Source organism: Python bivittatus, unplaced genomic scaffold, assembly GCF_059951505.1.
Source record: "Python bivittatus isolate LINGU-HERP-01145 unplaced genomic scaffold, Pbiv_v1 ctg000050_np1212, whole genome shotgun sequence".
Taxonomy (NCBI): Eukaryota; Metazoa; Chordata; class Lepidosauria; order Squamata; family Pythonidae; genus Python; species Python bivittatus.
Window position 1 is genome coordinate 8383585 of NW_028277033.1, and position 13507 is coordinate 8397091.

The 13507-nt window shown below is 40.5% G+C and overlaps 1 protein-coding gene across 2 annotated transcripts in view; it reads left to right on the forward strand.

The window, feature by feature from the left end:
- CDHR1 (cadherin related family member 1) overlaps positions 1 to 13507 on the forward strand; it is a 57412-nt gene that overhangs the window by 19441 nt on the left and 24464 nt on the right. For both annotated transcript variants that reach the window (XM_025167666.2, XM_088129426.1), the window contains 5 exons: positions 1053 to 1142; positions 2291 to 2377; positions 4888 to 5004; positions 6959 to 7102; positions 10056 to 10134. In XM_025167666.2, the coding sequence (XP_025023434.1) occupies positions 1053 to 1142; positions 2291 to 2377; positions 4888 to 5004; positions 6959 to 7102; positions 10056 to 10134 (517 nt within the window). The remainder of the gene's footprint in view (positions 1 to 1052; positions 1143 to 2290; positions 2378 to 4887; positions 5005 to 6958; positions 7103 to 10055; positions 10135 to 13507) is intronic.

Below are 13507 nucleotides of genomic sequence, written 5' to 3' on the forward strand. Positions count from 1 at the left end.
TCCATGTTCTTCCCTGTCCGCTGGGCCCATCCCGTCTCCATCTCTGCAGTTCACTTATTCACTTGGTCTTGAAAACTATTAAGAATCCAAAATGTGTTTGCAAAATTATATAGGGAGGACAGAGACAAAAAAAAAAAGTCAGAGCTCCTTTAATAGCACTGCACAATGTAGGCTGATATATCTCATCATACCGTATTAATTTGGAAAATTGAAGGGGAAACGGAAAGGACCATCAGAGCATTATGCCCCTCATCCAAAAATGAATGCATATATGGGGTGTGGGGACCATGGATAGGGAACCTGAAGCCTTCCTGAACCCTTCTCATTGATCCAGTTTCTGACTTCAGCTGGAGACTCACTTCTAACTGGGCTGCTTACTTATATTCTTGTGGAAACAGAAAGGACATATTTCACACAAGGCACCAAGACATCACATGGTCTGTTTCACTTTGGCTTCACTATGAGGTGTGAACCCAGCCATTGTCATTTCCAAATTGTGGTTTGTAGCTTAGCATTTGGTGTGACCTGATGGCTTTGTCAACACAGCATGGTTAAAACTCACTATGGCTCAGCACGATAAATACAACTCTGTGATTTCAGCTGTTGGGGAAAATTGGAAGCTCTCGCAGACTGAGTTCAGCTTAGACTAGTTTTCACTGACTGCAATTCTCTAAAATCCCAGAAATCTATCTGGGACTCCTCTAAGCAATTTATCTGTTTTACCATTGAGCCACTGGGTCTTTTGAAAGCAAATGTTCAGATTTTTTTTAAAAAGCCATTGATTTGATTTTCCTAATTTGTTCTGAACATAGTACACTTTCTTTGAGTGTGACCAGTGACACTTCCAGAAGGTTCACTGGTGTAAGTGCTCTGATCGCTAGCCCTTCAGGGTATTTTTCCATGTTTATACTGTAGTGCTTTATTACCACTCTATTTTTTAATTTATTTACTACCACTAGACTAGGATGCAACAAGCAAGCAAGCATGCATAGAATTGCACGTAGAATGTCATTCACATTGCCTAGCTGAAGTATTCCCATGTTCAACTTCAGGTGGCTGAGAAGGTCAGAGTCCTTATAACAGATGCAAATGATGAGAGTCCAGAATTTATCAACACGCCTTACATCGTTCAAGTCCTGGAGGTTGGTGGAACTTGTTTAGACTCTTGGTTAGGTGGAAAGACAATACCTCATGAGGGGCATACCTATTAGACTAATATAAGAGCCAGTTTGATATAGTGGTTAAGGTGCTGGTCTAGAAACCAGAAGACTAGGCCTCCCTTAGGCATGAAAGCTGCAGATGACTTTGGGTCAGTTGCTCTCTCTCAGCCCAACCCCCCTCACAGGGTTGTTGTTGTGGGGAAAATAGGAGGCAGGAGTGTTAGGTATGTTTGCCACCTTGAATTATATATAAAAAAGGTGGAAGGAGAAGGAGAAGAGAAGGGGCTAAGTAGGCATCTCAAGGAATCAAGTATAAAAATGCTGTTTCTGCAGACCTCATCTCTAGGAGATTGGGTAGCTTCTGCAATCATGCCCTTTTGGGATTCTGCTTTGGGAAAACTAAGTTCACTTGAAGGCAGGGCAATCTCTCAGCAGTCAAGAAATTCTGTAGTTTCCACCATTTGCTCCCAAACCTGGCATGCATCCTTACAGTAGATAGGATTCACCCCTGCAAAGTAGCCTTGAAGCAAAGTAAGAGCCTGTTTCTCATAATTGTAGCTTCACCGTTTTCTTGATAATATGTGGTTATCTTTAGCCTTTTAAAGTTCACCTGAAACCTGGTAACGTGCAAAATTGATCTAGCAATTGGGAGATATCATTTGCATGAAGTTATGGCAGTAGCCAATCAGCAGCAGTCATCAAATTCTCCTGGAAATTGGCAACCTTTTTTTAAATCTCCAGAACTTGAAAAATAAATTTGTATTGACCAAAAATAAGTTTGTATTTGAAGAGATCCAGTCTCTAGAGATGTCATATCTGTCAAATGTTATATCAACATCATATCTGATTTTTTTCTGGGAGAGATGCAGCTGACATCAGGTTATTTTCCTATTTGTTTTATGTCTCATTTCATCACTGTTATGGCAGGTAGGGGTGGAGAAAGCATTGTTTTCTTGTTTTGCTTCATCTCAATACAACTTCTCATTGTTTCCTTCTCTAATACATTCTTAGTCACTTCTTGCCCATTTTTTCTCCCCCTCCCAACCTTTCATTATTGTGTGCTTCCATCCCATCTCTTGCTACTGTCACTCTTGCTTTCAAGCCTGATTCACTCTTTTCTGGATTTTCAGAACACCCCGTCTGGGAGCAGCATCTTCAGAGTTGAAGCAGTGGACAAAGACACGGGTTCAGGAGGAAGCATTACTTATTCTCTGCAGGTAAAACTACACTCAGACATGGAGTCTTTGCGCTATTCCAAGCCGATTACTCTTTGCTTTTATTAAATTTAGAGGCTGACCAACAGTTCTGGATGGCTTGCACATTTAAAAAGTAAAGAACAATAAGATAAAAGGAAAAAGCTTGTGCACATCTGGAAGAAACAAATACAGCACAATGATGGGCTCACAACACTCTACCCCCAGGACCTGGGAGAATAGCCAGGTTTTGAAAGATTATTAGAACATCATCAGGGTGGGAACCATACGGATGCTTTTCCAGACGGTAGAGGCCATGACAGAGAGATGGACAATAGGGATTCAGCCCCTAACATCAACATCTCTGTTCAGGAGCTGAACTGCTTTGTTTCTGGTTTAACAGCAGCATGTATGAAACCACAAGACAATGCTGTGGGTGCATGGAGGTTTTAGGCAGTCCATTTCCCTGTTTGTGGGAACCAACGGCTCACTACAAATCCAGGTTCCTGGGCTCCAGGTTTTTTGAACGGAAGGGTAATTGCAGAACTTTTGCAGTTCCCACTCATGGAAATCACTCAGAACCTCCTTCCTTCCTCCCTTCCTTCCTCCCTTCCTTCCTTCCTTCCTTCCTGGAGGTAGAGGGAAGAAAGTGCAAAAATTTTATTTTTCTTTTGCTTGACATGGGGATGATAGGATATTTATTATTTTTGGGCCTGTGGAGCTCACAGTGAAAGATCAGTGGAAATGAAGGCAGTTGTAGAGCATCTTTAGAGCACTTGTGAGTGTTTGGAGAGTGGAAATTGTCACCCTGTAGAAATGTCCAATGACAAAGAGCCCACCTAGGTCATGTTTTGATTGTGAAAGTCAAAGCTACTGTTTTATAGTGGGGGGGGAGTTAGTTTTGAATGAGGAACCAGCCCAGATGTGTTTATTCCCTACCAAAAATAAAAGTCCAATTAAAATAAAGTTGGGTGCTACCTGAACTATTAGAACTTGCAATATAAAAATCTCATGGCAGAATAATGTTGTTTTCTGCCCAATTTGAGGTGCAAAAAAAAATAAAATAAAATCCAAGAAATCAATTACTGTAGCATTGCTGTAGATCTAGGACAACTCACTGATCAAGTAGCTTCTTTTGAAAGCGCACATATTTAAGTAGGATTAAATGTAATCTCCTTAATAGGAGAAGCACACTGAAAGAAAATAAGCTGGAAGCCAAGTTTTGTTCATGGCCAAGATACAGAGGAAGACAATTGCCATTCTTCCTTGAATGAGACTTGGGGTGTTCTGGTTGTGTTGTCGTTTTGTTCCTCTTCTGTTAAAGCAGACTCCCTACAAGCCAATCCAGATATTTAGGTTCATATTTATTTTCAGAGATTACTACTACCACTTTAGGAATCTCTGCAGGGAATTGCTTCTTTGTGTTTTGATTAAATATAAAATCTGAATTATTATGTTGTGTTGTATCTTGCTTTGTTTTTGATGAGCTGCATAGGAGTAGAAGGGGAGTCTTAAGGCCAAACACTAGGAAATCCATGTTTTAATACATAAACAAAATCCTGCAGTCCTATGTCCCAAAAAATCCTTGTACATGGAAAACTAATTTCTGGGGTAGGGAATCTAAACCAGTGTTCTCCCCCAAACGTTCCCCATAAATACCCACAAACATTGAATGAAGGTTTGGGCTGAATTTGGTGAAATAATTTAAGAAGCACTAAGGGATTAGGTTAGGGTGAGAAATGGAAGCATTTTGCACCCTCTTCCATTGCCTCTACTTGAAAGAAAACAAAAGAAAATTCTTCCAGCTGACAATTGGCCATTTTGAACCCCAGGGTGCTTGGAGGCCACTTGTGGGCTACTCAGCCTTGTTTTCATACATTAGAGCCAAATTATGATTGGAAGAAATCTGTGAATGCAAGTGGAAAATGAAGGAACCAAAATTACCAATCATTTCTTCCTACGACAATTCTTAGAAAATCCACTCAGGGTGTTGGGGATCCACACAAGCATTATGAAAGGGATGGCAGAGAGAACTGGTGAAAATTCAGTTGTTTCCATGAATAGAAGGTTCCCTCTGGAATATCACCAATCAGTGCTGTTTACAAAGGGTCCTTGAACTCTAAATTGTGCATGTTTCCGAGATTTCATTACCTCTGTCCCGCAGAAGAAAATAACACGCCTTGCATCTGATATAGTGGACTATAGTTGAAGACACGTCCTGCTTCTTGAACTTTGGGACATCCCCCTCCAGGAATTCACCACTCCTGTCCCTTTTTTGCAACATAGAAGATTGGCAGTGTAGAAACGGTCAACACTTCATCCTAGTGGGCAGTGCCAACCACTCCTATTTTGCTGCCAAGAAAACAATAGGGAGTGTTAATGATGTCATCCAGAGTCGAGTTCAACTTGAGGGAGCCTTACCTTTTTCTTCAAAGCAAGTGATGTATAACTGGCTCCTTGTATGCAAAGACAATTGGTTACAGCCAATGTAATACTGCCTGTCTTCTTTCTTTCCAATTTTTTTTTTCTTCCAGAATATCCATACAAATAAATTTACTATAGATCGTCATAGCGGTGTTCTTCGCATCAAAACAGGGATCACCCTTGACTATGAAAAAGCAAGAACTTTTTTTGTTACTGCAGTGGCTAAGGTAAAATATATTCCCCAAAGGGACAAATGCATAATTATAAGCCAGATGTGCAGATAATGGAAAACGGCATAAGTTCTAACAATGCCTTAAACTTGTGTGTTTCTGATAGCAGCATAGGTGGTCATATTCAGTTTTCTGGGAAGGGGCTCAGAGGCCAGCATCTTCTGCAGGAGCTCCCCTCTTGTGGCATTCCCTGCCATTGGAAATTGGCATGTTCACTGCTGATATTTAAGAAGCTGCTAATGATCTAGCTTTTCCAAGAAGCATTTGGGACTAAGCAGTGAGGAAGGGATGTGTTTGAGGTGAATGACTGGTGCTGTTAGTATGAATGCAATGAATTGCTTCTATATGGATTTTATATGGTTTAAGAGAGGTTGTACGCCCCTATTCTGGTGATGTTTTTATTTTATGATATTGGCTATTAGCCACTTAGAAGAACTGGAGTTGGACCTGAAATAAATAAGTAAATTACTAAATAAGAGTATATGAGAAACATTCAAGCAAGTCCCTTCCCACTTTCATTTTGGAGAGATATTGTCCAATACTTATTTCTGCTTCAGTAGGTTTTTCAGTTTTTAGATGTTAAATTGGGGCAGGAGATTTCTGATTCGATGCAAAGCAATGCCCAGCTTGTAACACATTCTTACCATTCCTTAGTATGTCAAGGGGTGACTCAGCCCTTGTCAAAGTCTCAAGACATCTCCCGGACTGAGACACAACCGGGAAACCTTTGTGCCAAATGAGACCACTGCAGTAGCCACTACTGAAATCCACACTGTAAGGAGAGAAGGTTTCACCATGTATCCTACGGCTCATTTGTCTAGATTTCCTTTCAGGTTCCAGTCTCTGTACAGCTATGATGATGACTGGGATCTAGAAATATTTTCCTGGTACATGTGCCAAATTATGATCGTTGCCTGAGCTTCAGGCAGGCCCCAATTCTCTTACCATCCCAAAAGGGATTCTAGCCTTGCAATTGCTCCCAGGTGAATCTGAAAGAGATTTTGTTCCATGATTCCCCTTTAGAAGCAATGCTACCAGGCCTGACCTTAAGGACATGGGGCGGGGGGTCAATTTTCTGAGCAAGTTGCCACGCAATCAATAGATATTGAGCTCCACAATTCTCCCCCTCCCCTACGCCCCTACTTTTTCTATTTTTTTTTTTTAAGGGTTTCTTCTGAAGTCTGGCAGAAAGCTGAAAGAAAGGACAAACCTGCAGAAGAACCTAACAGTTTTATCAGAATGATGAAAAGAGAGTTGTGACATCACGCTGCAAACTCCACCCCTTATGTTAGTGTGTATGACATCACAACGCATGTATGAAAGGGGCAGTGTTTGTGTCATGATGTTGTGATTTTCATTTAATCATTTGCCCATCTGACTCTCTGAAAGCATCTGAAAGCAAAGGGGTTATTATAAGGGTCAACAAGCATTTTTTGAAACCTCACAAGGGACGGCTGTTGGTTAGCTTTGTCTAGCAGTGAAGAAAGGTAGCACCAAGGTTATCTAAGACAGCAATAGGGGTTAACCTCTTTCCTCCCTCAGCTATATTATAGAAATATTAAATAATATTAAAGCTCCTGAAATTAGAACCTGAATTGAATAGCTTTAGGTAGTGGAAAGAAAGGAGATCCTATTCTGAGATGATGGAGATACTGATTTTTCTTCCTTTGGAGAATCTAGTTCCTGCAAGTTACCCATAAAACAAAGATAAGCTTTGTTTCTGCAGAAAACAATCAAAATTAACTCTTAACCCCTTTAACCATAGGTAACAAAACTGAGAAAGAGGAGACACGTGTCCCCAATATTTGGGGAATCAGCTGAAATTCTCCAGGAGGGGAGCCCAGAAAACAACAACTCTTACTGAATTTCTCACAATGGTCTTTTCTGGCCCAATTCAGTTTTGGCTTGATCCAATAACACATAACAGTCTTGGAATTATTTTGTATCCCAGGATGGTGGTGGAAGGCTCCATGGGAATCACAAGGTGTTTTCAGCCACAACTACCATCACGATCAACGTTGAAGATGTTCAAGACACCCCACCAATTTTTGTGGGTACACCCTATTATGGGTATGTGTATGAGGACACACTGGTGGTGAGTATTACAGGGATCCTGTTTACTCTACCCAAACAGTATGGATTCTGCAAGGGGAACTCAAAAAACAGTGACTGGGATTTAAAGACATCTATATTTGCAAAATATCCAGGGTATATCTGCCGATTTCCTTTCTGCCCATAGCTCCCTTCTGGCATGCTACTTCAGCAGATCTTTAGAAACAACAAAGGAGCACAGGTAGATTCTGTTAGAACAGGAGATTGAAAATCATTGGACCATCGTAAAGCAATTTGGAGATGACCTTGGTATGAAAGAACCATTAAAGAGGGACTTGGAGAAGCAATTACACAATCCAGGATTGATGCAAGCGTGAGAAAGAAACAAAATAGTCCCACTTTGCTTTTGTTAGTATAAGAGAGGACTGAGAGAAACTTGGTCAGACTTTCAAAAGTGATGCCAAGGTAGGCCAGGTCAAGAGACAGGCGCTGCAGGGATTCCAGGAATTCTGCTTTGGGTTGTTGTTTTTTTTAGGGTATAATAACAGAATCTTGAAAGTTTATCCAAGTTCTTCTCTGTCTCTCTTTATACAAACACAATCAAGGTGGAATTAATTGGAGATATTTTTCTCATGCTTGCTTCAAGTTCTGGATGATGTAATTTCTTCTCCAGGTCTGTCTTTTCCTCTTCTTTCATACCAAAATCATCTCTAAGCTCCTTTACAATCATATATGAGCCAAGGATCTGTGCATAAAGCATAAAAGTAGCTATTTAGTAGTCTTAGACTTTTTCCCACAACCCAAGTGATGTTCTTTCCTCCTGTCCTCCAGACAGGATCAAGGCCTATTACTCCAAAAACTACTAGCCCAGTTTATTTCCAAAACAAGGCCAGCAAATGCCCATATGTGGGGAGGCTGTGGGGGAAGCCAGAGGTAGGGGTACGTGCCAGGAAAGAAGGAGAGCGGCGGGGGAGGGGGAAGAAAATCTGTCTCCCTATGGAAAAACCAAGCAGCAGAGATTATTGATAGGAGTAGCATCCTTGTGGATACTTTCCAAGGGGTATCTGTCCTACCTCAGCCCCAAAAATAAAACATTGGCTGCCAAGGTTCTCTGCCTGGCGAGCAAAGCAGAAACACATGAAAGCACAGAGTCCCATAGCTGGATGGGAAGGGGCAGTCCTGCAGGTCCTCATGGACCTACTGAGTCTCCTCCTCTATGCAAATCCAGATGTTAACATAGTAGGTTGTGCTGCATCTTCTGAAGGAAAACGCCACTTTTCTGCCAGATCACTCTGATCTGCCTTCATCCTGACTCAGTGACAGGCAAGCACAAAGATGGAGGCTCCGTTGTGTGGTCAAGCCTTCAACAAACATTTAGCAGGCCATCTTGGCACGAAGATGAGGAGGTGTGTGGATGAGACCTTAGATTATGTTGCTGTGACATTGACCCTAATGCTTACAAGTATTGGGGGAAGTTTGATAGGAAGGAGATATGTTGAAGACAGGAAACAAATAAGAAGGGAAGAGAAGAGAAGAAGTTGAAGGGATGCGGTAGAATCAGATAGACAATAGGAGCAGAAGAGACAGAATAGAGATATTGCTTAAAAACCTGCCTCTTTCTGCAGTGAATTTATGACGCTCTCATATATAGGGCAAGAGGCTGGGTTGTAACTTTATTCTTCTTCCAAGCACATTCTCCATGGTGTTTCAATCTGCCAAACAGGAAAGCAGAATTAATAATTGAATCCAACTGCAGGATTTAGCCTCAGCCAAGATCCAAGTCCACCTTACAGCTGCATATGAGAGTTTGGTTAATTCTGCTTTAATTTGCAGGACTACACATGGATTTAAAATTAACCAGAGTCAAGGCCACTGTGTGAGTTAGCGCTGGGCCTCCCTGGAGGATTCCTTGTAGCTTTTATTAATAGCGGGTTCTTCTTCCTATTTCTGCAAATACTGGCAATGTTTTTCACGCACTTTGTAATTTGTGGCAATAAAAGATGCAATAAAATGGTGAAACATAATTTACTCATTGTAACTATTAACCAGTGATCCGGAAATACCCTAATGATGAAATAGCGGACTTTTAAATGAAAACAAGGCAATTGAGTGTTAATGACCTCTGCAAAAAATAAATAAATAATATCGTAACATATCGATGGGATGTGAATACTGGGGTGCTCATATCTCCAGCCTTGCAAGGCAGGACCGGTAGCCAGATCCTCTTGGTTACATATTTCAGAGATAGATAAGCCATCATCATTTGTGTAATGAACAACAATTAATAGAACTCAGGCTGAATATGTGAGAATCAAGGACTGAATATTTAGAAAAGGATACCTTCTACACTTATATATCCTTTCCTGTGTTGACCTGTTCTTTCTTTAAGAACAATGTTCACCCAGCAGTGTGGCCCTTGGATAAGTCTGATCTCCAGGCAGAATAACTAAATCATCTCCAATTTCCAATTCAATATTTGGAGAGTTTCAATATTAAAAAAAAAAAAATCAAGCAAGGAGACATCAGAACCCATCAGCTTCTTTTTAGAATTTTTTTTAAAAAAGAACCTAGTTGCCTAAAGTTTTCAGGAACCTTAAGATATTAAAAAGCAATTTCCAGGATTTCTTAGCTAAGTCTGTCTTTTAGTCTTCAAGACAAAGCAGGGAAGACATTTTACGTCCACACAGACACTTCTACATGACCCGGGATCTTCAAGTGATGATCGGGGTTCCATCTCATGTGGAAGCTGATGATCCTGTGTTGGACTGAACATGAAAAGCTAACACCTCCACAGAGTTAAAAGTAGCATACAATTGTACAGAGATATTGATAGTATCTTGAAACCTGAAGGTCAATACATTATCTCCCCCCCAAAAAGTTGCAAGTTTCCTCTACCACAATGATGTCCCATCTCATCTCCTTGGAGTAACACTTCACATTCTTTTTACATCACTAGGACTCCTTATACAGAGGTTTTTCTTCTCTTTTCTCTCTAGGGATCTGAAGTCATAACTGTTGTTGCTATTGATGGAGACAGAGGAAAACCTAATGACATTCGTTACAGTCTTATGAATGGTAGGTGGTTGGTGAAACTGTAAAGACATGACTAAGCCAACTAGAGGTAAAGGAAAGCAGAGGCAACCTTGAAGAAAGTCTGGAGGAACAGTGAAGGCAAAATAAGAATCAATCCTGTCCTGGGAAAGGTGAAGATGTGAGAAACTCAAAATAATCTCACCTTGATTATGTTTGGTATAAGAGGGTGCAGAGAGGCACTCTAGCAGACTTTTGAGATTCTGCACTTACATCTTTCAATATTCAAATAGCATTCCTGGAACCTTTGTAGTATCTGTTTCCTGACCTGGCCTCCCTCAAGGAGCTGACATTATGGTTCTGAATTAACAGATATTTTAGTTGTGGTTTAGCATATCTAAGGAAGCATGTGAGGTCTAGTGAAAAAAAAAAGAGAGATTTAAATTCATTATAGCCTACCATATCATATTTTGGGTCTTATGAGTCTTCCAGTTATCGTGTGAGTCTTATGACTGTTCCACTATAAGCATAAAAAAATAATAATAATTAAAATGTATTCCCAATTGTAAGATAGGCCTTTTTAAGGAGATACAGATAGGAGGCAGTTTCCTTACGGAAGTTGTGTATGGCAATGGTATGTGGGAATGACCTTGGGAGACAGGGAGAAGAGATGCAGCCAAGGGAACAGTCAGATAAAAGGCAACTTAGCCCACAGCAGGAATGTGGGAGGGGCAAGTAGCTCAGAAGGGACCCTCCCTAGTTTCTTGGGCTGTAAAGGGGATGGGGGGAGAAACGCACTTTCAGACTTGCAAGATTCTGTTAATGTAACCTTGCTGTAAAGTAGAATTAGCTCATCTGGCCATGCTTCCTGTCTGGCCTACCTCGCAAGGCTGACATCAATCTTGCAAGTCTAAAAGTCTCTTCTCCCTGTCTCTCAAGGTCATTCCCACCTACTGTTACAAGTATATGTTTATGTGTGAGTGTGGGTGTGCTCTCCTTCTCTTTCAGTGCACAGTTCCAGGTCAGGAGAATAATTTTAGCTGAATGAGGATTTCAAGGTTCTGTAGGGGCCAACATACCTGGGCTGTAAGAATCCTGACAACACTAGATAGCAGTAAGAGGTATAAACATCTACCTCCTGCCATCTGGTGCTGTCTTGATATTTGTAGTTGAGATCTGATAGTCCTGAATAAATAAGGAATGTGCATTCTAATTATCTCCCCTTCTCAGTTATTTCCTCTTCTCAGTTAGAAAGAAAGAAAGAAAGAAAGAAAGAAAGAAAGAAAGAAAGAAAGAAAGAAAGAAAGAAAGAAAGAAAGAAAGAAAGAAAGATGTGTAAGTTGATGGATTATGATCAAGAAGGGATAGATTCAAGTTAGCTCTCAACCCCAGGAGAACAGGTGCAAAAAACTAGGTGACCACTAGTTGGCAGTAGAGAGGTAAGGGGGGGTTGTATACTTTTGTAGACTAGATCTGGTAGGTCAAATATTATGCAGGGTACCACACTGTGAGCTTCTTATTCATCTCCCATAAGAACAGTACCATTGGATCAAAAACCTACAGTGTTATCTAGAAGGTGAGAAGGTGAAGAAAGACTTCTTTCCTTATGACATAACTATACCTTGTCCTACTGGAATAAATGGAACATATCAAGATGCACAGATGTAATTTTTTTGGGGGGGAAAAGAGTATACTTTGCAACGTGGAATAAATGTTGCAGTTCCATTTGTAGAAAAACAGTCATTCTGTTGCATTGGGTGACATCCGGTATATCCAGAATCAGCTCAGGTTGTTTGCAACCGCAGGTACATTTAAAAAGGCTGTTCAAAGAGAAGAGGCATGTAACAGAGGAACGGTCCCTTCGCCATTTCCACAACTTACCTCTTTAGAACTTTTCCCCAGGCACCACTGATTATTGTTTAATAGCTCTGTGTTGCAGCAAAGATTAGAAAAGATTTCAGGAAGGGACTGTCTTTTGCCCCTCGCTGGCCCAAATTTCAAAGATGAGCAGTAGACTTGAATCTAACTCTCTGTTCTGTGCAGGAATTCAAGTTAAAAAATAAATCCTTTAATTTTTATTCATGCTGTTTCATTCCTAATCCCCCGATCCTTCTCATTACCTTCTTTGAACGTATTCCAACTTGTCTGAATCATTCTTGAAGTGTGAAGCCCAAAACTTGACACAATATTCTACTTGAGGATCTGACCAATTTGAAATAAAATGGAGCAATTACTTCCCGTGAATTAGAAACTATATTTCTGTTGAAACAGCCTACAGTTACCTCCTGGAGCACATCCCACTGCTGACTCCATTTATAACTATTATTCCAACATCTTTTTCACATGTTCTGTTACCATACTACATAAACCAGTGCATTTTATTTCAATTTCCCAAGAGAAGACTATTGCATTTCTTTCTGTTATTTTCAGCCCATTTCTCTAATCTATCCAGATCATGAATTTTATTTCTGTATTCTAAGATACTAGCTATTCCATCCAATTTGGTGTCCTATGCAAAGTTGGTAAGCATTCTCTCCTCCTCTTCATCCAAGATTACTAAAAACTTGGATGACTCGCTTAATGAAGCTTGCATTACAGCAGATCTTCAGTTGTGGGTTGTTTGGCATCTGGAGCACCCTTATGTGTCTCAAAGCTCTTCCTTTGACATTTCCTGAATTTGCTGTTCCTTTTGCCTTTCCTCTTGATCACAGTCTTTTCCTTTTCAGACTGTTAGCGCTCTCCATCTTATCACTCCAGTCTGTTTCTCCAGCCAGTTATTATCCCCAGTAGGAGAGGTTCGTTATTAATGGAACAAAAATAAAACTACAAATAAATATAAATGAAAGCTCAGAGAAGACTTCGACAAGTACAGAACTCAGGACTGAATCTTGTACTTCACTTGAGAAGTTCTCTCAGTCTGATAAGCACCCTCTGAGCACAATTTTTGAGGCCCTCTATTTACCCATCTCACGGCCATACCATCCAGTCAACTTTTAACAAGTTTGCTGAACAGCCTGCCATAGGATACTTTGTCAAATGTCTTGGTTGAAATCAAAATATATAGGAAAGTTATCCAATCAAATAATAAGGCTAACTTGTTCTCCAAGTCACATTTATGAGATTGTGGCAATCACTGTTTTGTATTCAAGGTGCTCAAATCTATCTATATGGTTGATAAGGGTCAACACTGACTTGATGGTACATAATCAATTCAAGGTACTTATAGGACTGCCTCTTTATCATCTGCTTTGTAACCTTCCCAGGTGTTCTGTTGTTCCTAGATCCTCCTTTTTTTCCATCTATGAAGATGAAGGCCACATTTGCCCTCTTCACCTCTTCTCCAGGAGTTCTCAGTGATAATATGTAAAAGTTTAACAACATGACCATCAGCAATTTCCTCTGGTGCCCTAGGATACAA